Below are 23,863 nucleotides of genomic sequence, written 5' to 3'. Positions count from 1 at the left end.
AATAAACTCGCACCTGTGATCATAACCTTGATTCCACTGACATTAATATCTTGGAAAGATTTAGGAAAAAGGTTTTGAGAAACACTCCGCAAAAGGAAATAAACTTGGAAAATCCAACATTTAAATTCAGAAATTTATCGCAAAAAAGGGCGACTCTCTCAGGAAGTAACAGTGAGGGGGGCCCCAATAAGCTGTGCCACACTTTATGCTGGGCATACACTGCGATTTTTTTCAGTCGCGTTATTCAGCTTCTGCTCAAACTGTACGATTGACTCGCAGGGGTTATAAGTTCGCAGGTCACGATGCAGGGTCTCACACTATACGGCCCGATGCTCTGATGTGACCTGAGTGCTCACACTGTGCGTCCATAAAATGAAGGTTATAACAGAAAATCTGTCACTCGCTCTCCCTCTCTGTCTTTCACTCACACAGACACACACCACCATCATCAACTTTACTAAATTGCTAATGAAAAACATTGATCAGGCAGCTGTGATTGAGCAGCAGTGTAAATCCAACTATTTTCACGGTTGTTGTGGTCGTGATAATTTTGTGAGGCCACATTGAAAAGGCTCGGATGAGCTTTCCAAAGTTCTACAAGTGCCTCCATCGCTTGTGTCCAGATCACACGCTGCACTGCTGTGCTACTCCGTCTTTTTCACCGACGTTTATGTGTTTGCGCGTGCGCAGTGTGAGCGGCTGCGGTGACACCCTCGTCGGTCGTGAGGATTTCAAACAGGTTTGAAATCCTCCCGACCAAGCGATTGATGATCGGGAGCTGGTCGTGAGGTGTTAATCGCTTCTCGTTACCCCATGTATACTACACGATGCACGACGCACGATGAAGGCCAAACTCGGGCCGATCACCAAAACGGTCGCACGACTCAAAAATCGGCTCAAAATGGGCCAAAAATCGCACAGTGTAAGCCCAGCATTAACGGTGGCAGGTGACAAAAAAGGTAGATTAAAGTCATCAAAAGTTAAAAAGATGTTTTCCTTGTAAAATTATAATCTGTACAGAAACACAAATTTAAAGAGCTCTGCTGTTTTCTGAGATTAAAGTCATTAAAACATTAACATATCTGTAACTGCGTTCACAGGAAGGTAAAAAACGTCATGAATGTTCTTTAGAAATGTGGCTCCTCTCCGTGAGGTTGTAAGGAAAAACATGGATGCTTCCTGAAGGTAAGATTCCTGTAAATCTGTGTTTGGTTAGAGGCGGGCAGATGGATCTAAATATTGAGCATATCGATACCAACACTGGTACCAGTATCGGATCCATGCTTTGTTTCTCAAAGACCAGTACGTATCCCACTGCCCACCCATACCTACATTGTCTTCTGCAATTCATGGTCATGGGGGGTGGGGCTTGAGCCAATCACTTACATTCACACCTACAGGCATTTAGAATCACCAATGAATCCAACCCCACTGTATCCCACTGAGCTGTGTTAAATAAATGTTTTAATCTTTTTATGAAAGAATAAACGTCAATCGTTTGCAGCCTTTAGCACATTTAAACAACAGACCCTGACCTTTAAAGACGGGCACATTTACACCCCAGTTCTCCAAAACACACAGCATCAATATGTAAGAAAAATGTTAACCAATTATTGTGAGTAGTAAAAATCACAATGCTGTCGTTGTTTAGTGTTAATTAAAATGTGTTCAGAATTTGGCAGATGTAAAAGAAAAAAGAAAAAGCTCATAAATAATGACACCCCTACATAAGCTAGTTAAAAGTATCAGTATCAGTAATACTGCTCTTAGTTTGCTTGGTATTGGATCAGTACCAATGTTTGCAGTGTTGCACAGCACTTCCAGATTCAAAAGCTCAACCAGGAAGCAGCTTCTTCCAGCTGTGAGTCCAGCTCGCTTGTTAAAGGCGGAGGAAGATGTGGCAGGGCAGAGACGGAGGCGGCCTCCACCTGCAGACACCAGCAGCTTATGGTACACGACTGATTCCACATTGGAGTAGAAATTAGACCAGAACACAGCTGGCAGGTGGTTAACTGGAATGAAAGTTCACACTGGTTCACAGGAACCAGGAATGCGATCATGATCCCCGCTCCCTCTGGAATCTTTGAGTCCTGGTCCAGTTCCTGGGACACGTTTATCTGAACACCCAGATGAGGACGAAGATGAGCGAGTCCATGAATACCTGAACCTGCTGGACTGAAATCAGCCATGATAAACTTGTTAATTACGTTTCCTCCAAACTCAGAGCCGCTGCTGGACCATTACATGAACATCACTCACCAAATATTTCCGAGGTTTGACTTGCTGCTGTTTTAGGTGCAGTCATGCCCTGGAAGGTGCCCAGTGCTCTCTGAGCAGGTAAGAGTTTCCTGTGTCACCCTGTTCTGACAAAGACCCGGCAGAGGAGCTTGAAGGAAAGACCTTTACTCCCAATAATCTGGGCCTGAACACAATCCACACAGCTGCAGGTACATCAGCCAAATCACGCTGCTTTATGCTGTCAGGTAAAAACCCTGTGATCATGGACAGGAAACCCTATACGAGCTACACTGGGGAGGAAGAGGTCGATTTAAACAGCACGAGGCCTCCACCCGAAGCACAATCATGGAGGGTGGAGGGGGTAATGTCATCAATGAAGCTCTTCCATCACCTGACCTCTGGAGGGCGCCATAGATCATGGAGAACAAAGATGTGCAGACGTCCTGGTGAGAGCTCAAAGACGTCCTGATAGCAGTAAAGTAAACTTGATTCCACTTCACTGAAACTGACTTTCACTTTTTCTTTCAAAGGAAAGACCATCTCTGGACTGAGAAGGGAGCCTAAGGGTTCATCTTTCACCATCTTACAATGCTGTGATTGCAGCCAACTCTCTGTGAATGTGCTCATGACCACTGATCAATGGTCATGACAATTTGCATATGAATGACCATAAACTGACCTCATATTGTTAGTCAGTGGTGCTAGTTTCAGTCATTATGCACATGTACTGTTTATAAGGTTGGAAATCTGCTGTCAGCTGAGACTGAAGAAGTCACCTGGATGATGATGAAACATTTCTCCCACTGATATGCCATGTAGATTCAAGATTCAAGGTCTTTAAAAACCAGAAATTACAAATAAAAAAAAAGTCTAATTTGGGGTAAAATTAGGAGCTAAAAAGGTACTATTACGAACTATATCTATGAACAATACACAAAGAAAGGACAGAGACAATACAAAGTTATGGTCAGGATATTGTAAACAAGAGGACGAAGACACGTGCAAGATGCAAAAAGTGCAAATAAGCATATTGTTCCCAGGTCCAGTTTGTAGTAGATTTGTGGAAGTTTGTGTTGTTTTTGAGTCTTTTGGTGAGTATTGTATCAAGAAATAACCCCAGATACTTTCTAAGATTAAATAAAATTTTTCATAAAAAAAAAGTAAAAATCAGTTAAAAAACCTGACTGTCCCAGTGATTTATGGCAGTTTATGCACATTTCCAAAATGGATCAACTGTCAGTGCAGTGTAAGAATACAGAAAAGAAAAAAAGAAAACTCCACTGCAGGTTATTTTTTGCTAATTTTTAATTTTTTGTCTTAGATGATAAAACTGTAAAAAATTCAACCATTGTTTATCAGTCAGTGATTAAAAAACCTTAAAATTAGGGCTAAAGTTTATATTAAAGTTTAATTTAAAGTTTATAATATCATAAATCTCTGAGGAAAGATGATAAATTGTACTGAGATTTTCATTTCTGCTAATCTCAGATTACAGTGAAGCACATCTAATCTGCTGTTCTCAGATCACACATCACAGGCACTCAGCTCACGCCTTTCATGTGTGAGTTGTGCTGCTCACAGGCCGAAGGACACATCTTGACCTTTGACCTGCAGGTGTAGCTGATTCCTAGCAGCGTGCTGGGCCACGTCACTGCTGTCAAACTGATGGATTTATGGTCAGCAGGCGAGTGTTGACTCATTGTGAAACTCAAACAGCTGAGGGCATCGTGACCAGCGTTACCTGCAGGAAAGGAAAAAACATAGTTGTTCAACACCTGTCCAGGGCAGTCCACCATTCTGTCAGGTGTGCCAGACGGCGGGGTTGAACCTTCACACCTGCTGCAGGTGGAGAGCTAACAGATGCGCGATGGATGCCGGAGCAGGGAGTAACCGCGCGGTGGTGGTGTACATGGCCCAGTTTGACCCCGGCGTGAGTCTGGGGGACAGGGCCGGAGCCCAGAAAGACGCCAAGAGACTCCACGGCACCCTCAGCAGGCGGGGCTTCGAAGTGGAGCTGCACAGCGACCTGAGCGGTGACGAAATCTACGAGCTGTTTGTGCAAGGTAACATTTCCATGGAAGCATCATGTGTGGTTTGAAGGATAAATCACCTGCAGCGGGCATGAGCTCATGTGCAGGGCGTGAATACTGTATGTCCAGCCTCACTCATCTCACAGGTAACCAGGTGCTGCTGATCAGCAGGTGAGAGCGCCTGTGTAAACGCAGAGCTCTGAGCAGATCTGCAGCTTTCACACGTACAAATTTCCCAGCAAAGTCATCTCAGTTAGATGCTTATTGGCCCTGCATGCCTCGGTTAGCAGGTCAAAGGTTAAAGTTCACGGCAGCAGCGGTCTAAAGGAGAAAGCCTCTTTTCTCTGTGACAGCGCAGCTTAGGTGTGCAAACCTGCATCTGACTCTGGAACAGCGAGCTCTGGACATTTATTTATTGCTCTATGGATTTTTGGATTTATTTATTTTCAACTCTGAGCACCATGAGACGAGTGCCAGCTCTAATACATTAAAGAGAGAAGAAGAATATACTGATGGATGAATCCATGTTTTATATTATTTATATTATTACATATTAAAGACCCAAACAGCTGCAGGCCGGAGGGCAAATTGAATCATGGCGTGATGAGGTGAATGATCAGCTGACTGTAGAGTGTCTGTGAGCAGCTCACTGTGCCATTCAGCAGCTCCAGGCTTGAACCTCCCCTCAGGAGGAATGTTGGTCTCGTTACTGAGAGAACCTGCTTCTCACAGGATGGGCAAGGTGGATCATTTATTCACTCCAACATCAAAACAAAAGTTCATCGTAAGTTTATCTTATCTGAACAATCACATGACTGACTACTGGTCACGTAGCCCAGGTGTGTTGGCTCATTTAACAATTTCCCATACGGGATCAATAAAGTATCTAATCACTGATCTTACAGTAGCACCAGCTCTGTATTTGATGCTGTATTTTTATAATCTTCAGAGCTCTTTCACCACTGATAATGTTTGCTTTGTGCAGAGTCACGTCATGCATGCCTTAACCAGTAACAGCCGTTGTGATGCCAGTAAACTCAGACTGGATTTAATCCAGCTAAAAGAGAGAAAGCCTGGCTATGCTGGGCTGCTTTTGCACTTCAGTTAGCTGAGGTGAAGCTAGCAGATAGCTAGCAGCGACAGCCCCCTGTGTCACCATCCACCTGTCAGTCAAAGAGGCCACGGCCCTAATAATGCACACTTTAAGCCTTAATCCAGTTTAAACAGGTATGGGTTTATTAGTTTTAACATGGAAGTCTATGGGGACAGACTCCCTGCTGAAACTGCTAGATGTCAGAGGAATTGCACTTTAACACCTATTTAATTACTAACAGCTTATTAGATAGTAATAAAAAAATAAAGACAGGCTGGCTTTTGCTTCAGTGTTCCTGTTCCTCATGAGTAACCACTCTGTAGACGAGGCGTATGTGCATTGAGCACGTGCATACCTGCTGTCATGTATGCAGTGTTATGGCTGCTGTGAGATTGCTGACTGAGGGTCACTGACGGCACTTCGGCCTGTTTGTGTCTTTTCTGCAGAGAGCAGGCGGCCTGTGAAGGACTGCTTCCTGGCTGTCTTTTCGTCTCACGGGGAGGAGGACTGCGTATTCGGAGCTGACGGGAAACCCGTCCGGCTGTCTCGAATCTTCGCATATTTTGACAACGAGTGCATGGAGAATAAAGCCAAAGTGTTTTTCATACAGGTAGGTGGCAGAAGGGCGAGGACGACATGAGTTTAGGTCTTGTTGAGGGAATAAAACAATCAATTTCCTTCTGTGATGCTGAGGTCATCCTCTCGATGCTGTCTCTGCAGGCGTGTCGGGGAGACGCTCTGGATGATGGAGTGGAGGTGGACTCGGCCGGTGATGCCACCGACTGCAACTTCTCTCTCCACCTCTCTGCTCCTGTAGATACAGCTGTGATGTATGCCACGCCCCCAGGTAAACACCAATCCTTCAACAGACCACCACCACTACCCTCTAAACCTCCTCAGCGGACACTCAGACCTCCTAAACTACCCTTCAAACCTCCTGCCTGACAGGCAGCTTAACCATTTTATCCGTCCCTAGAACCTCCACAGTTACCATGAAACATAGAACTTAAACCTTCTTTATAACAACTATAACACTTGCAATATGATCACATCTCTTCGGGGACTTTTAAGGCCTACCAAAGGACTTCTAAACCTCGTTAGTAACCACAGAAATCTTCTATACTTAGGGCTGTGCGATATGACCAAAATCTCATATCCCGATATTAAGACATCTATCGTCCGATAACGATATAAATCACAAAAATGTAACATTTTCTGTAAATTCTGTGAATCTCGGGCAGCTCGACTTGCGTGAAGTGTTTCCAGCTGGGCGTCGCGTACCTGGAGTCGAGTGTTTTAACTGATGCATGAAACTATACATTTTTAGACATAGGCTGTAACAGCCGCTGTTTTCTTTGTGAGTATTTATTACACAGCGTGCTGCGGGGAAAAGCCTGTTCTAACGTTTGAGTCTAAGGTTTATTTTTTAGCACCTGACGGCTCTTTTTTGCTTCTCATCCGTAAATACTCTGCATCTTTCAGGTGATTCAGTTTATTTTGAAAAGTCTCAACAGGATCTTGAGCTTTATTGTGAAAGGTTTATGTGGAAAATAAACAAGCGGACACGAGGTGGTTTTACCGTCGTTGTTGCTAACGACAACGCATAAAAACAAGCGCTTGTCCGTCTGTAGTGTGGTTATATTAAACATAAGAGAAAGAGAGAACTTTAGGAAATTAATATAGCCACTACAGTGACCATCAAAATAATGAAAAAATATTGCCGTAAACAGTTTATTTTGCGACACCACGAAACAAACGATAGCGTAAAATGAAACGATAGACGTTTTTCTATCGTCATCCGATATATATCGTTATATCGAACAGCCCTATCTATACTACCCATTAACCTCCTTTATAACTACTGAAATCATTTTAACTGTTCATGGAATCTCCTCACCTGCCACAAAAGTGCCCACCTCCTCAATGACTACTGAAATCTGTCAAACAAACTCTCAGAGCTCCTCCATCATCACCAGTGTTGGTCAAGTTACTTGAAAAAGTAATCAGTTACTAATTACTGATTACTTCCCCCAAAAAGTAATCCCGTTACTTTACTGATTACTTATTTTCAAAAGTAATTAATTACTTAGTTACTTAGTTAGTTACTTTTTAAAAACACGATTTACAACCTGAATAGGTGATAAAGCGATAGATCTTTCAGCCCAATTCTACTTTTTCTGCATAATCCATCATACAAAATGTAATCAAATGGAAACGTATCTTTTTAAAACGTTAAATCTTTTAACTTTATGCATCAAGCAAAAACTTAATTATATGCAACATTCTCTGACTGGAAGAAATTTGTTTAACATTTAAACCTATTTTCTGCACATTCCAGCACATAAAATAAAATATTTTTTGTGTTTACACTCACTCTTTCAAATAGATGCAAGTAAAACACAGCAGAAAATAAATAAAATCAAAGACTAGCGGTCCTGTTGCTCTATTTTCACCTGTAAAGCAGGACTGGGGCAGGCGGAGGTTTACCCTGGTGCAGGTGTGCTGCAGCGGTCAGTGGAAGAATCCGCGAGTTTCTCTGTGAATTTCCCATTACAGTCCTAGCGCACTCGCTGCTTGCTTGGAAGTTTAGGGGGTTTTTTCGCTGTAAAAAGAAGTTTTCTTCCCACGCACAACAGACACTAATGTTTTTGTCACTTTTTATGGAATCAAACTCAAAATAAGGTCAGTACTTCCACGCTTTAAACGCTGCACGCTCATACTCTCTCCCGCACTCGATATATTATCCATTGTTGATCTGCAGACAGCTGTTGTCAGGAACGTCGCACTCGCTTACGTCACTGTCATGAGACATTCTCGCAAAAAATCACGGTTTTATAATGCAGTAACGCAGCGTTCCTACGGGACAGTAACGGTAATCTAAACACCGTTTAGATCACCGTAATCTGTTTAGATTACGGTGTAATGTTAGATTACTCGTTACTTGAAAAAAGTAATCAGATTACAGTAACGCGTTACTGCCCATCTCTGATCATCACTATGGTTTGTCTTTTATGACAACTAAAACAAACCTCACCAAATCATCTCTAGAACAATCAAATAACCAAATGTACCTGCAGAACCTCCTCAGTGACATCTAAAACCATTTTGAACATTTCTTCATACCTGTCCAGTGACCTTTGAGGATCTTGACTATTTGGTCTGTTCTATGAGCACCTAAAATACCCCTCAAACCTCCTAACTACTCCTAGAAACTCCTCAGTTACCACAAAAACACCCATAGGAGATTTTATAATATATTTATAATAGGATTTATAATAGGATCTCTTAAATAAATCTCAAACCACCTGACACGTAAAATCTTCTAAAGAATCTATTGAACCTTTTCTGTGATCATAAAACTTCCTCAGTGACTGCTACAGCATCCTAAAGATCCCTCAAAACTTATACTGAAACCTCATAAACTACGCTTAGAGGCTCCACAATGACTACAAAGCCCTTGAACTTCTTTAATGACCCTACACATTCCTAACTGAATCTAGGTGACCTTCTCCATCCTAAATATTATTAGAACTTCCTCAGTTACAACAAAACAAAACAAAAAAAATAAGTTCACTTTTCAAGCAGCTTTTTAAATCTCTCTGACCATAACCAGCCTACCAGAGGTCCTTGAACCTTCTCACTGACCAGTCAAATCTCCACAAGGTCCTTTCTCCAGGAGCCCTTAAACTTAAATTACCAGTGCAACTTCCTCAGTGAATCCTACAACTCTGTGAGGACCTTTAGAACCTTTTCCTGACAACTGAAGTAGTAGTCTTGTCAAAACTCTACAGAACCTTCTTTGAAAACCATAACACCTTTGAAGAGACCACAGAACCTCTTCATTTATGACACCTGGTGGTGACATTTGTCTGATTCAGCAATCTCCAGATTTTTCACCATGGTCCAGAGACCAGTATCTCTGTTTACCTCCTCCTCTCTCCATCAGGTTACGGAGCCTTCATGAGCCCGCTTGGATCTGTCTTCCTGCAGACGTTCTGCACGTTGTTGGAGGACGAGGCCCATCAGAAACTAGAGCTGACTCGCCTGATGACCCGCCTCTCCCACAGGGTGGCCTACACCTTCCAGGCCAAAGGTCGTGAGCTGGGCGGGAAGAAAGAGATGCCGTGCTTTCTGACACGACTGACCAGAGAGGTGTTCCTATCCTCAGAGTCAGAGAGAGAAGCCAAGACTGCAGATCTCTGATCCTGGGAAAGGTTTTCCTAAAGTTCTTGAAGATGTTGTGTCACCATAAGGCTGAAAATTTCTTGAGAAGTTTCACAAATTTCTGCTGTTCATTGATCAACTTTAATGTGACTGCAATAAACTGGAGCTTGTTTTCTCATTTATGAAGGTTATTTATTCACTTATTCACTCATTATCCACATAGTCACACATTTTTATATCTGCATTTATTTTTACTTTGATAAATACATCTGAATATGAACAAATAACTGAGTATCAGAAATGAACCGCAGGTAGTTTTTAATAATAAAAAACAGCACATTTAGAATTGGTGCAGAAATCATTTTTAGTGCTTAAAAATTTCTACTCTTGTACTGAAACATTAAAAATAAATCTTGAATTGTTGGTTGAAGAAAAAAATTATTCCTAAACTAAAGTGTCAGTCTGAAGAACAACGTCGTATATTTAACAATAAAATCTAAGATCTACTGCATATGTGAGTCTAACAGGTCGGTATAAACATTAATTTAAGAGTTTTAACCTCCTCATCAGCAGTGTGAGGGTTCAGCTGCGGATGAGTCACATGTTTAAGCACTTAAACCAGAAACCAGGTGAGGGTTTGAGCTTTACATCTGTTAACAGGTGACCAGTCAACCTCCAGGGTCAGGCTGGATTTACATTTCACGTGTTTTGTCCTCTTAGAGGACTGAGTTATGGGAATCTTAGGTGGAGATAATGAACATTTGACCCTGATTCAGGAGGCTCCACTTTATCCATCAGAAGAATGAATGATCATTTATAGCCTGATGTTTCTGAGTCATCTCCTTGAGTCAGCAGGTGTGTGCTCATACAGAGACACGTGTGGGAGTGCCTGAATGGATCACATAAAGTCAGTCTGTCTGGGTTTGAGTACTTCCTGTCTGAGAGTCCACACCTGTTATCACTGAATGTGTAATCAATCAGATCATGTGACCTGGAATGAGCAGTCAGCAGGTTGGGAAGTTTACGCTCACAGAGGTATGGGAGCAGTTTTGTTCTGAGGCCTTCCTTGATCTACTTTCAGTTTAGTACCTGCAAAACATTTATGATTCATGTCTGACACACAGCACATTTCCCAGAACTCAGCTGTTTCACCTCCCCACAACTGCTCCATCACGAGCTCCATCACATCATTACACCCTCTTCATTCACAGCTTAGACACGTTACATGGATATTCAGTGGTGCTCTAGAAGCCAAATAGTTCCAGTGTTACATTCACAAAGGTAAAAAAAAAAAAAGAAGCTCCCGTCACATACTGAGTTTATTCTGACCACAAGATTAAAATCTGAAGGCGTGAAACAAACATCATCCTCCTCGTTCTCTAACGTCACAGGTTTGGAAAGACGAGCAGAGCAAGTTCACAGACCTCTCCACAAAATCATCTGCAGGTCAGTGCAGAGCTACAGACAGCAGATGAAACTCTGACGCTTCCCTGGCTCTCCTGACATGTTTCTGCTTCACAGAGTCCAGATGTTTTCAGATGTGATGGGTTGGATGTACTTAGTTATGGATCTCAGTGAGGTTCATTCATCATCTACTGCAATCAGAAAGAGCTTCCCTGACCTGCAGATATATTCAGCATTAATGAGCCTCATAGAGGTTACCCCTGCAGTGGGCACTGAGAGAACCACCTATCTCACCAACCGCTCTGTAAAAAAGAACATGTATGTGGCTGTGTGTGTGTGTGTGTGTGTGTGTGTGTGTGTGTGTGTGTGTGTGTGTGTGTGTGTGTGTGTGTGTGTGTGTGTGTGTGCAGGGTTTCCAGCTCAGACTCCAGTGTGTTTACGATGTTGACATCCACATCGTCCTAGCAACACTCGTTTACCGGGTCAGACGTGATTATTTACACCTGTCACTAATGGACGTTCAGGAAATAGACCAAGCCGACCCGTGATTGTATCAAACATTGTGTATTTGCAGATAAATAATGAAGTGTATACATGGATGTATGTACAGGACATGCGAAACATTTTCTTCACACAGTTTCAGAACGACGTCACACAAAAACAAGATCATTTCCATTCCTCCATGCGCTCTGCCATGATTTGTTCTAACTGATGGAAGGTGTCCGCGTTCTGGTGCTCTCAGTGCCGACCAGTAACATGGCTGAGATTCCCGCTGCTTTTCCGTCTCTCTCCGGTTCTGAGGACAGGAACACCTCTCTGGTCAGTCGTGTCAGGAAGCATGGCATCTCTTTCTTCCCACCCAGCTCACGACCTTTGGCCTGGAAGGTGTAGGCCACCCTGTGGGAGAGGCGGGTCATCAGGCGAGTCAGCTCTAGTTTCTGATGGGCCTCGTCCTCCAACAACGTGCAGAACGTCTGCAGGAAGACAGATCCATGCAGGCTCATGAAGGCTCCGTAACCTGATGAAGAGAGGAGGAGGTAAACAGAAATCCTTCATGGTTAAACATGTAGAACCTCTGAAGAATGCTGTGAGCTCCTGAGGACATAACTGAGAAAGAAAATCACAATTTATCATAATTGGAGTCGGACTTGTGTTGTTGTATCAACCATCATATAAATGTTTCTGCCAACCAAAGAAGCTCTGAGGTTTTTTTTAATGTGTTTGGGCATCATGAAGGAGGTTCTGCAGGCTCAGCTGGAAAAGTGTTCGGGCCTTGGAGGAAGTTAGAGGTCGGCAGTCATTGGGGAGGATTTACAGGTAGTAGGAGGTCTGAGTGGCTGTTGAGGAGGTTTAGAGGGTAGTGGTGGTGGTCTGTTGAAGGATTGGTGTTTACCTGGGGGCGTGGCATACATCACAGCTGTATCTACAGGAACAGAGAGGTGGAGTGAGAAGCTGCAGTCAGTGGCGTCACCAGCCGAGTCCACCTCAACTCCATCATCCAGAGCGTCTCCCCGACACGCCTGCAGAGACAGCATCAAGAGGATGACCTCAGTGTCACAGAGGAAAACGGATTGTTTCATTCCCTCAACATGACCTAAACTCATGTCGTCCTCGCCCTTCTGCCACCTACCTGTATGAGGAACACTTTGGCCTTTTTCTCCATGCACTCGTTGTCAAAATATGCAAAGATTCGAGACAGCCGGACGGGTTTCCCGTCAGCTCCGAACACGCAGTCCTCCTCCCCGTGAGACGACAAGACAGCCAGGAAGCAGTCCTTCACAGGCCGCCTGCTCTCTGCAGAAAAGACACAAACAGGCCGAAGTGCCGTCAGTGACCCTCAGTCAGCAATCTCACAGCAGCCATAACACTGCATACATGACAGCAGGTATGCACGTGCTCAATGCACATACGCCTCGTCTACAGAGTGGTTACTCATGAGGAACAGGAACACTGAAGCAGGAGCCAGCCTGTCTTTAAGTTCACATGCAGAAGATTCAAACTAATGAAACTTTATGTACACTATGCTCGCTGCTGTCCTACTTATTTATTTTAAAAGAGTGTGACCTGTGTTTGATCTGTGAGTGGAAATCAGCTGTAACAGTGTTTAATCACCATCTCTGTAAAACACACACGTATAATCACATCCTCACACGTTATATAATTACAAATGTGTCAGTCAGCGCTGACAGATCACCAATGAGTGTCAGGGCAGTGTAAGCCTCACCTTTACCTGTAAATAGCACAGAGGTGTGACTGTGTGTTTGGACACACACACACACAGAGACACACAGACTGTAATGTTAAAGCTGCGTGTGTCTGTCAGGGAGGTGAAGCTGCAGATGTTTCCAGATGTAATGGTCTGGAACTCAGGTGAGTTATGGAGTCAAAAGGAGCTTCTCTAACCTGCACGTGTTTTCAGCATTAACGGGACTCACAGACACGACCCCTGCTGTGGGCACTGATGCCCCGCCCCCATTTTGTCTCTGTGCTGTGTTTAAATAAAGTGTGAATGGTTTGCGTCCTGTTTTTATTGTTGGAAGTGGGCTTTTCAGTGTGATGTGATTGGTTACCTTTCTCAAACAGCTCGTAGATTTCGGCGCCGCTGAGGTCGCTGTGCAATTCCACCTTAAAACCCCGCCTGCTGAGGGTACCGTGGAGCCTCTTGGCGTCCCTCTTCGCTCCGGCCCTGTTCCCCATTTTCACCCCGGGGTAAAACTCGGCCACGGACACCACCACTGCCCGGTTCACCTCAGCCTTCCCACCCACTGGTCGTCTCTGCTGGGACATGGTGATGTAGGTGAGGTCCGGTTAGCTCTGTCTCTGTGAGTGTCTGTCAGACTTTAAGCTCCTGGCTCTGCATTGAAAGCACTTTAAAGCCTCTGAGCTGTAAAAGTGTGACCACACCTCTTTACCTTACCTGGAACTTCCTCTGCTGCCTTATCAGCCTTATGTGCTCAAGTCTTACACAACTTTTTGTTTTTTCTCGCTGTGCCAGAAATCCAGGTGTGTTCCACTCAGGGATGACGTCATCATTTTTCACGGCAGACAAACATTTTCCTGCAGTAATTGAAAACAATCAAGGAGTTTTTAAAGCATTTTGTGGTTTTTGATTTTAATAAAAACACTTTACTAAAAATGTGAAATTTGTGTTTGTCATCTTTACAAATAAAGTTTGTTTCACTCCAAGCAAGAGTGAATAAAGAAAAACCTGAATAAAGGTGAGTGTTTCCACTTTATTCTATCTTTTTCTACTTCACTGGCTGTGGCGTTTATTTGGTCCTCTGAATCTTTCAGTGTTCCTGAAAACTCCAGACAGATGGTTTAAAATCAGCTGCTCCAACTGCCACCAGGAAAAAATAGGATTTAACAGGATGACAAACAGACTGTAAATAAAAGATGACTGCATCTAGTACAATGTAGCACACTCATTTCTGAAGCCCCACAGTTAGCATCTTGGTGCCCACCATGTTTGGTTTTATTTCCATAATTTGATCTCGAGTGTGGGTGAAATTCTGAAATCTGTCTCATTAAACGGGAACTCAAACTTCTGTTAGTACAGGAACCTCACAGCGGACGTTAGGGCTGTTCGATATAATGATATATATCAGATGATGATGTGAATATAATATATAATATAATATATAAATTAACATATTAATTTCTTAAAGTTCTCTCTTTCTCATATATTTAAAATAACCACACTACAGACGGACAAGCGACTGTTTTTACGCTTTTATGATGGTAAACCATAGCTTGCCTCCACCAGTGTGTGAATGTGAGAGTGAATGAATAGTGGCATTGTAAAGCGCTTTGGGTGCCTTGAAAAGCGCTATATAAATCCAATCCATTATTATTATTATTATTATAAACCCATCGTGTGGCTTCGCCGTCCGCTTGTTTATTTTCCACATAAACCTTTCACAATAAAGCTGAAGATCCTGTTGAGATTTTTCAAAATAAACTGAAATGATGACAAGCAGAAGGACCAGTCAAAACAAATCAAGGACCTTATTTCTAAACGAGGGGCTACCTCGGTAGCATGGACATGGTTTGGTTATAAAAGTCTGACATGGACCAGAAAACTGTACTATGCAAATTATGCATGAAACCGGTCCCCACCTCAGACTCAAACACGACAAACCTCTTCTACCACCTACGCAAGAATCATGCGAAAGAGTATGGAGAGAGTTTATGGATGAGAAGCAAAAAAAGAGCCGTCAGGTGCTGAAAAGAAGCCTTAGACTCAAATGTTAGAACAGGCTTTTCCCCGCAGCACAACGTGTAATAAATACTCACAAAGAAAATTGCGGCTGTTACAACTTATTTCTAAAAATGCATAGTTTCACGCATTGGTCAAAACACTCGACTCCAGGGACACGACGCCCAGCTGAAAACACTTCACACAAGTTAAGTTCCCCGGGATTCACAGAATTTACAGAAAATGTAAAAATGTTGCCATATATATTGTTGTCGGGACGATAAATGTCTTATATCGGGATTCTTCATTCATATCGCACAGCCCTAGTGGACATATTATTGGTCAGATGAAATCATTAAAAATGCTCCAGGAGCACAAACATGGTCAAGAAGTGTCTATGGGTGTCTGATGGGACTGACTGACTGCTGCCTGTCTGAGCTTCATGTTTCAGGCAGCAAACAAACTGAGGGGAAGTTAAAGTGTCCCTACGAGATAACAAGGGGTTTTTGGTTTTATGTTCTGCGTCTTTGTCCTGTCTTTCTCCCCTCACCCCCAGTTACAGCAGATGGCCTTCCCTCCCTGAGTCTTTTTCTCCCAGAGGTTTATTCCACTTTAAAGGGAGGTTTTCCTTTCCACTGTCGCCACAGTCTTGCTCACGGGGGGCTCTGTGATTGATGGGTTTTCTCTGTATTGTTGTAGGGTCTCTGCCTTACAGTATAAAGCACCTTGATGTGACTGTTGTTGTGATTTAGCACTATATTTTAAAAATGATTTATTTTTTTAAGCTTGTTGAGTTTGCATGTAATGAGACACGCTCTATAAATAAAGGATTTTTCCCTAAAACAGACAGACAGACTGGAGTCTGGACATGATTGCCTGCTGCAGAGATTGAAGTGAGTGAGGAACGTGGCTGTTTGCGCTGTGCGGTCTGCTGTAGTCGCACTCATGAATGAAACTGTCAGCTGCTCGTAAACTCTAATCACAGGTCACACGCTTGACCTGGCAGCATCTCAGAGGAAACCTGCTTTTCCTGCCGCACACGGGAACAAGACGTCCATAAAAACTAACACGCAAGCAAATCAAAGCATTCCAGGAATCCTTGAATACGCTCACATATGTGCACGTACACTAGTCTTTATTTCAAATTCTTGATGAGGTCGGCTGCTCCCACACACAACAGAAGAAAACATTAATTCAGCAGAAAATACAAGAAGTTGATCATTTATAAATACAAAATGTAGTCATTGCTAATAATTACAAAATAAACATTTGCATATCCAAAGAAAAATTTAAGTAAAAATTATTTATTGTTTAATTTCTGCAGACATTCACTCTTTGTCATCTTCTTCCTTCTTTCTCTCTGCATGTCCTTCTTTTAATTCCTGCCTCGATTTCCAAACTGATCCTCTGTGGGAATCTCATCCTCCACCATCCACACATCTCATTTGACTGACCCCTCCGTCATGGCTTCGATCTATTTATCTATTCCTCACTATTTAATTAGATCACTCATTCCCAAAGTCAAGAGTGCTGTTGTCCCACACATTTATGACCCAATCATAAATCTTAATTCTGGCCCACACTCTGGGAATCCTTACATATTTAAATGTATCTATTTAATCGTATATTTGTTATTTTGATTTTTTTTTTATTTAAATATTTTTTAGGTAAAATAAATCAAACAGAAAGGATTGATGGAGGCAGATGAGCCACTGTGGCGCCACCTAAAGGAAGCAGTTGGAAGAAGAAGAAAAAGATTCATATCTTGATTTGCTTTATTTACATATTTGCAATTTTTGTATTATATTCATAATGTTTTATAATTCATTTATTCAAGTATTTATTTATTTATTTTTATACTTCTTTATTTACTCATTTATTCAGGTAGTTTTATTTGTTTACATTTTTTATTGATCCTTGAATTCCTTTATTATTTATTATGTATACATGTGTTATGATGTTTCACTGCTTTAATTATGTAATTTCCTAATCTGGGATTAATCCGCTCATTAATTTAATTTACCTGTCTTCAATTATACAACCAAATAATGAACAAAAACATAATTAAATATATTAAATTAACTTTTTCTTTTCCAGTCACTTAACAGAATCACAGAATTCGTTTTACATTACGTTTACATTTATTCATATAAAACTGATCAAAGTGTTATTTGTATGTTAATACCACAGTAATACCTGTGTGTATACCACAGTGATACCTGTGTGTATAACACAGTGATACCTGTGTGATACCTGTGTGTGTACCACAGTGACACTTTGATAGCTGCACATGATCATCAGAAACCTTTAGGAGTCAAAATGACGCCTCAGCATAAATTTTAATACACCACATATTAGGAAAGACTAATCTGGGAAACTAAACCAAAACTTCTGTCTATTTTCTATAAATGTCTGAAACAGTTTCAACACTGTCTTTACTTCAAAACCACAAAATCACATCAGAACTCCTGTTTCTACTATTTGTTTTTGTTTTTGTTTTGGGGTTTGTTTTTTTTTACTGGTTTTACACTTTTCTGAATGAGATGTTTATCATTCTTATGTTTTAATATTATTCTTAATTCATATAATGTTATTATATGTTAGTATGTACGTTAGTAAGTATGTAGGTATAATGGATGGAAGTGTGTCAAAATGTATTCTGAGATTTCCAAAAGTTGAATCTGTTCATCTGGACGTAGCGTTTTGTGGGAGAAACGTTTCGTCACTCATCCAAGTGACACAAACAGAGTAACATAGTGTACGCTGTTAAGTGCCAGGAGGATTGCCAGGATTTATACATCGGGGAAACCAAACAACCTCTAGCGAAGCGGATGGCACAACACAGAAGAGCAACCTCATCAGGCCAGGACTCTGCAGTTTATTTACACCTACAGGCCAGTGGACACTCTTTCAACGATGAGGATGTACACATCCTGGACAGGGAGGAACGCTGGTTTGAGCACGGAGTCAAGGAGGCCATTTACGTGAAAAGGGAAAGACCATCTCTGAATCGAGGAGGGGGCCTAAGGGTACATCTTTCGCCATCTTACAATGCTGTGATTGCAGCCATTCCCCAACTCTCTGTGAATGGTACTCATGGCCATTGATCAGTGTTCTTTGATCAGTGGGTTTTGGTCAGTGATTGTTGATCAATGGTCATGGGAATTTGCATAATTATGATTAAGGAACTGACCTCACAGCCCATTGTTCCTTCAGTGGGCTGGTTTCAGTCATTATGCAAATGTACTGTTTATAAGGTTTGGGGAAACCTGCAGTCAGCTGAGACTGAAGAAGTCACTTGGATGAGTGACGAAACGTTTCTCCCACAAAACGCTACGTCCAGATGAACAGATTCACCTTTTGGAGATTTACTTTCCTGGATGATTGAGAATGCATCAAGATATTCTGAGATTACAATATTTCCATCTTTGTTAAGAAAAGAGTAGGAAAAACCAGCTGTTCCAAATTTTTTAAAAAAAGAGTAAATCTTTTTGTTTTCATCCGGAATAATCTGGATTGATCTGGAATCATTTATTTTTCGTATCCTCCGTCTGTGAATAGTCTCTCAGGTGCGACCTCTGGCGGCAGGCAGGCAGCAGGCGGGCGGCAGAGCGGCTGTCACTTCGTCATCAGTGTGCGCCGTTTCCGGTACGGATCGGGTAGCGACAGCGACAGTCCCGCACAACGTTCAGAGCACAACATAAACTAATCCGGCTTTTTAACTACCCCGAGCGGAGGGACACAGCGGCGGAGGAGCTGTGGTTCGGCTCCGAGTCGCCGAGGCAGGGACACGTGGTCAGAGACGAGCTTCCGCTGGGTTCAAGCTTTTACTCTTACTCTTTTATTTCTAACGTCTAGCAGTGGAGACATGTCCAGATCTGCGAAGAAGAACGGCATACCTGACAGGTGAGTGTCAGCCTACAGCTCCACGCATGCACAGGTAAAACAAAGAGTCCGGGGTTTATTACAAAGACGGTTATTAATAACACCTTCATGAAACCTGAGAGCCTCCAGTCTGCTGCTGTGTGACCTCATGAACAGCGCACGGTCTTACGAGTAACCGCGATTACGTCATCACACACGTAAACAAATAATGACCTGTTGGTAAATGTAAAAAAATAAACATCTAGCGCATAACCGTAATGACGTCACCGATGTGACGTTTAAAGGGTTTTACACTGAGCGTTCATGTGTAATCTGTGATCATCAAACAGACTCACACGGAGTCATGTCATCAGGTTCGTGGTCATTATTATGCAAATGAGCGTTAATCAGACAGGGAAGGACTACAGGCACAGCTGAGATCCTCAGACCCGCCACCACCACTCCTCTTCACAGATCAGGGTCACCCAGTGCAGTGTTCTTCTTCCCTCCTCAGCTTATCTCCTCACCTTCCCAGCTGTGATGACCACAGTTACTCAGAGCCTGGTAGCTCTGCTGTGTCTGTGGAGACACCGCTCGCTCTGTCCTATATTGTTCTGATGGTGCTGATGAGGGTGGGGATGTCCTGTAATGTGTTGCTGTGACCGCGGTCGTTCCCTCTGTGAGTGCCGCTCATTCATAACCATTGATTAGTGATCATTTACATATAAATGATGATGTCACAGCCCATTGTTGTCAGTGGTGCTAGTTTCAGTCATTATGCAGATGTGCTGTTTAAAGGTGGGAAACCTGCAGTCAGCTGACACTGCAGGAGTGACCTGATGAAGATGAAACGTTTCTCCCAGTGAAAACTATTTGTCCAGATGAACCGAACCAACTGTTGGGGACTCTTTCTCTGTGGTTAAATAAAGGTCACTGTGGCATGAGCTCCATCTGGTGGCTCACACTGATACTACATGGAAGTTCACCTTTATTTTGGGAACGTCTTTGAACATTTATAACTGCGTCTTTAAACTGAGATGTTATTGTGAAGGTTTATGCAGGGATCTGAACTCGACTCTCTCAGGTGAGAGTAACGGCAGTAGAAGTAAGAATCGGGCATCTTCAGGTTTCCATGACAATGCTGACTGACTGCTCATGTCCTGCAGGTGGCTCGATTACTCACCGGTTGGAAAACGCCTTCGCGGGACTCGATTCATCGCCTTCAAAGTTCCTCTGAAGCAGGTCAGGGGGTCATCTGAGGTTCTTCCCCACAAACGCCTCGCTCAGCTCCACTCACGCCATCATCATCATCTTCTTCTTCTTCTGTGCAGTCTCTGAACCGCCAGCTGCCGCGCTCTGATGTGTTTGGCCCCTGGGAGCTGCTAGATGCTGTCAGCAGCGAGGAGGAGGAGCTTGGGCTGATCATCGACCTCACCTTCACCACACGTTACTACAGGCTCGAGGTGAGCACGAGATCCTGCATTTATAGACACATCAATTAAGTCTGTGTTTACTGATCAGTGTTATTGATTATACTGCATCCACCTGACCACATACAGAGACACACACAAACACACAGACAGACACACTGCTTATCCCACAGAATGTATATTAAAGATGGATTTTCTCTAGGCGTTCACTCTCTTTCAGAGCCTTATCTGGACATTAGAGGAACTGCAGCTTTCTGATGATGATAAAGTAAACTGTGTGTGTGTGTGTGTGTGTGTGTGTAGGACATTCCCAGGTCCCTGCTGTGTGTGAAGATCTTTACACGAGGTCACGAGGTTCCCAGTGATGACACCATCCTGAGCTTCAAACGTGCTGTCCGCAGCTTCCTGCGGGAGAATAAGGAGAACGGTGAGAGTGAGCTAATGTGAACCTCCCACACGCTGACACAGGTTTAAGTCTGACCTCCTCCTTCACCTCCTGCTGCTCTGTTGCTCCTGCATGGCTGCCATGCTTTGCACATTCGAGACTGCTCAGATTTTAGATTTGGGGACTTTTGGGAACAAAATCAGCTCTGAGCATTTTAATCAGCTGCTGTCTCACAGGAGCTCTCCTCCTCTTCCGATGAGTAGGAGGAGGAAGTCTGTTGGGACAGCAAACCCGTCACATGCCTTTTAGGCTTTGCATGAATGAGATCGTGTGTGATTGGCATGGGGTCCTTCAACAGGAAACCACAGTAGAAGAAGAAGTGCGATCTGAGCTCTAACTGTGACTTGTGTCTCCTGCAGATAAGCTGATCGGCGTGCACTGCACCCACGGCCTGAACCGCACCGGGTACCTGATCTGCAGGTATGTACAAACTTAAGCTTGCTGGTTGGCTGGACTCAAGGGTGTGGGCGGGATCTAAGTGCCACGTGTCACCTGCAGGTATCTGATCGACGTGGACAGGATGGACCCCAGGGAGGCGGTGCAGCGTGAGTCGGTTTCTTGTGTCCATATTTCATATTTCATGTGTGAAGCATGTGTAAGCATCATCTCTGTCTGCAGTGTTTAACTCATCCCGCGGTCACGCCATCGAGAGGCAGAACTACCTGCATGACCTGCAGCACGGGCGCAGGAGGAGGTGAGGCTCCCCCCGACGCACCGCACCCACCCACACGAATTATTCAAAACCAGCAGACAGACTCTTTAGAAATATCCTAAAGACGAAAATATTTCAACTAAACTTTTTTTTTAGCTAACAAAAAAAGAATCAAATAACAGCAAAAAAAAAGAAATTATTATTAGTATTTGATATATTATTATTAAATATTAATATATTATTATATATTAAATATATAATAATATATTATATTAATATTAAATATTAAACAGTCTCAAATATTTTACTGCAGCAGTCCCCAACCCCCGGGTCGGTCTGTGAGTCGTTTGGTACCGGGCCACGAAAGTTGAGGCTCGGGTGGGAAATTTATGGTTTTTGGGGATTTTATCAGCTTTTATCATTATTTTTTTTATAGTTTTTATTGTTAACTTGGTTTCCCTGGCTCTTTCCTGTCTGTTATGAATAAATCTTCTTTTTTTATACTGGTAATAGGTTTATTTTGTTGTATTTATCCGCAACACCTTAAAGGCCGGTCCATGAAAATATTTTCGGACATAAACCGGTTCATGGCGCAAGAAAGGTTGGAGACTTAGACTGTTTTACAGTGTAAGTTATGAATATAAGGGTTAAAGGAAAAGTTTAAAATGTTGTAAAATATCAACAGACAGTCTCTTCATGTGTTTTCATAATCAATTTTCATAGAATATTTTAAAATATTTGTGTTTAACTGCTATGAAATAATAAAAATATTAAAAATAAAGAGAAAAAAATAGTAAAACATGACAAAAACATTTAAAAATGTAAATATCTCAAATTATTAATCAAAGAAGACTCAACACATTTCCATACTGAAAATGTTTGTGAATGTTTCTTTTGAGGAAAAACAAATGTTCTTCTATTTTATTTGATTAATTATTACAGTACAAATAAAATATTAGAAATACATATCTAATATATTTTTAACCACAGTCTAAGCTCACCTTTAGAAATTGTATTTACATCTGTCATTTCCGTCTTGCTCTGAGTCGTCATGCCGACTGCCTGCTGCGCTCTGATTGGTTCCTGACTCTTTCTGGTGCATTGTCACAGTAACGAAGGGATGGAGGAGGTGGAGCAAGAGCCAATGAGAGGTCAAGCTGTTCATCGGCCGCTTTCCAGCTTGCCAAGCGACGACTGTGATCAGAAGAGGCACGCGCACGCTCAAAACTCCCGGTACCACAGGTAGGACGACACACCTGAATATGTTCATCTGTTCATGAGTCATAGTTTAATAAAGGTCAGAGAGTCATCATTACATCCTGCTGCTTTCAAATTCACTCATTACAGAAGTGAATAAAGTTTTTTAAATGATTGAAATATAATCTTGTGTGAGTGTGTGTATATTCTTAAATAAAACAAAAAAATATAATTTTTCCATATATTTAAAAATATGAATAAAAGTATTTTCTTTTCTTTTTTTTTCAAATGAAAAAAGACCTACACGAGGAGGGAACGTCCACCGTCATCACCGCCCTCCTCAGCACGACTTTCTCCCCCCTCCTCCGCCGTCGCTCAACCCGTATCGATGGACACGTCCTCAGGCGGATAATCAGTGGAGGAGACCGCCACACTTGGAGGATAGCCGTGTGGGAAACCCTCAGTGGAGGCCAGGCGCCGCAACGCTGGACACGTGGAGAGCTCCTCCTCCTCCTCCGATCCTCCCTCGCTACTCACCACGCTGGACTGCTGAAGGCTGTGGGGTGCCTGAGGAGGAGTGGGCGCGGCCAAAAATGAGACACAGGGACAGCAGACACACACACGGAGGCAGAGCAAGCGGATACGACTACTAGATTTTATTTGATAGAAGAAGAATGGACTGAGGTGATGTGGCCTTTTAAGGACGTTCGTGTTTGAATGAGAATATTTAAACAGGTATTAAAATTAACGCTGCTGAAGTTCACTTCAGCCAATCACAGCGCAATTCAAATGTCGTCATTGTTACTTTGATGACCTCGCTCTAGCTTCCAAGACTAACATTCTATGTGCGTTTGTGTGTGTGTGTGTGCCACATGTCTGAAGGTCAGAGGTCATGGTTCAGGGTGAAGTGTGGAGAGTGATTTAAAGTTTCATGTTTTCATGAGTGAATAAGAAGAAAATGAAACATGTTGTTTGTGTGCTTGTTTTATTAAATGAAAGCTGAAAATGTTGCGTGTCAGTAAATTATAAACTGGTATGAAGTGGTATGACCTGAGCGCTCTGTCGGGCGTCTGTGAGCTCACTGAACTGTGGACAGTCTGAATCCATGTTTCTACCTTCAGTCTCTCCTGTTTGTGAGATAAATGCCA

The 23,863-nt window shown here is 42.7% G+C and overlaps 3 protein-coding genes across 3 annotated transcripts; 2 read left to right on the top strand and 1 right to left on the bottom strand.

The window, feature by feature from the left end:
- The first annotated feature begins 3,757 nt into the window (after positions 1-3,757).
- LOC116321418 (caspase-7-like) lies at positions 3,758-9,680 on the top strand. Its single transcript, XM_031741262.2, has 4 exons — positions 3,758-4,301; positions 5,808-5,971; positions 6,082-6,208; positions 9,308-9,680. The coding sequence occupies exons 1-4, from the start codon at positions 4,106-4,108 to the stop codon at positions 9,562-9,564; spliced, it is 744 nt and encodes a 247-aa protein (XP_031597122.1). The 5' UTR covers positions 3,758-4,105; the 3' UTR covers positions 9,565-9,680.
- Positions 9,681-11,477: 1,797 nt separating this feature from the next.
- On the bottom strand, positions 11,478-13,772 carry LOC116321289 (caspase-3-like). The gene is made up of 4 exons (XM_031741083.2): positions 13,500-13,772; positions 12,560-12,723; positions 12,323-12,449; positions 11,478-11,947 (listed from the first exon to the last, which is right to left on the bottom strand). The coding sequence occupies exons 1-4, from the start codon at positions 13,714-13,716 to the stop codon at positions 11,634-11,636; spliced, it is 822 nt and encodes a 273-aa protein (XP_031596943.1). The 5' UTR covers positions 13,717-13,772; the 3' UTR covers positions 11,478-11,633.
- Positions 13,773-18,729: 4,957 nt separating this feature from the next.
- Positions 18,730-23,807, top strand: dusp11 (dual specificity phosphatase 11 (RNA/RNP complex 1-interacting)). The gene is made up of 9 exons (XM_031741571.2): positions 18,730-19,033; positions 20,158-20,233; positions 20,323-20,454; positions 20,725-20,848; positions 21,226-21,286; positions 21,365-21,411; positions 21,485-21,560; positions 22,629-22,760; positions 23,014-23,807. The coding sequence occupies exons 1-9, from the start codon at positions 18,996-18,998 to the stop codon at positions 23,366-23,368; spliced, it is 1,041 nt and encodes a 346-aa protein (XP_031597431.1). The 5' UTR covers positions 18,730-18,995; the 3' UTR covers positions 23,369-23,807.
- Positions 23,808-23,863: the final 56 nt, after the last annotated feature.

This window comes from Oreochromis aureus, linkage group 7, assembly GCF_013358895.1.
Source record: "Oreochromis aureus strain Israel breed Guangdong linkage group 7, ZZ_aureus, whole genome shotgun sequence".
Lineage (NCBI taxonomy): Eukaryota > Metazoa > Chordata > Actinopteri > Cichliformes > Cichlidae > Oreochromis > Oreochromis aureus.
This window is presented reverse-complemented; position numbering and strand designations above follow the sequence as displayed.

Bases quoted from the DNA above. Each gene is read 5' to 3' on its own strand.
- LOC116321289 (XM_031741083.2), bottom strand. From the start codon at position 13,716: ATGTCCCAGCAGAGACGACCAGTGGGTGGGAAGGCTGAGGTGAACCGG. The intron at 12,724-13,499 runs GTAACCAATCAC...TCTTTTCTGCAG, and splicing joins CTACGAGCTGTTTGAGAAAG to AGAGCAGGCGGCCTGTGAAG. The intron at 12,450-12,559 runs GTAGGTGGCAGA...CTGTCTCTGCAG, and splicing joins CCAAAGTGTTCCTCATACAG to GCGTGTCGGGGAGACGCTCT.
- LOC116321418 (XM_031741262.2), top strand. From the start codon at position 4,106: ATGGATGCCGGAGCAGGGAGTAACCGCGCGGTGGTGGTGTACATGGCC. The intron at 4,302-5,807 runs GTAACATTTCCA...TCTTTTCTGCAG, and splicing joins CTACGAGCTGTTTGTGCAAG to AGAGCAGGCGGCCTGTGAAG. The intron at 6,209-9,307 runs GTAAACACCAAT...TCTCTCCATCAG, and splicing joins GATGTATGCCACGCCCCCAG to GTTACGGAGCCTTCATGAGC.
- dusp11 (XM_031741571.2), top strand. From the start codon at position 18,996: ATGTCCAGATCTGCGAAGAAGAACGGCATACCTGACAG. The intron at 20,234-20,322 runs GTCAGGGGGTCA...TCTTCTGTGCAG, and splicing joins TCAAAGTTCCTCTGAAGCAG to TCTCTGAACCGCCAGCTGCC. The intron at 20,849-21,225 runs GTGAGAGTGAGC...TGTCTCCTGCAG, and splicing joins GCGGGAGAATAAGGAGAACG to ATAAGCTGATCGGCGTGCAC.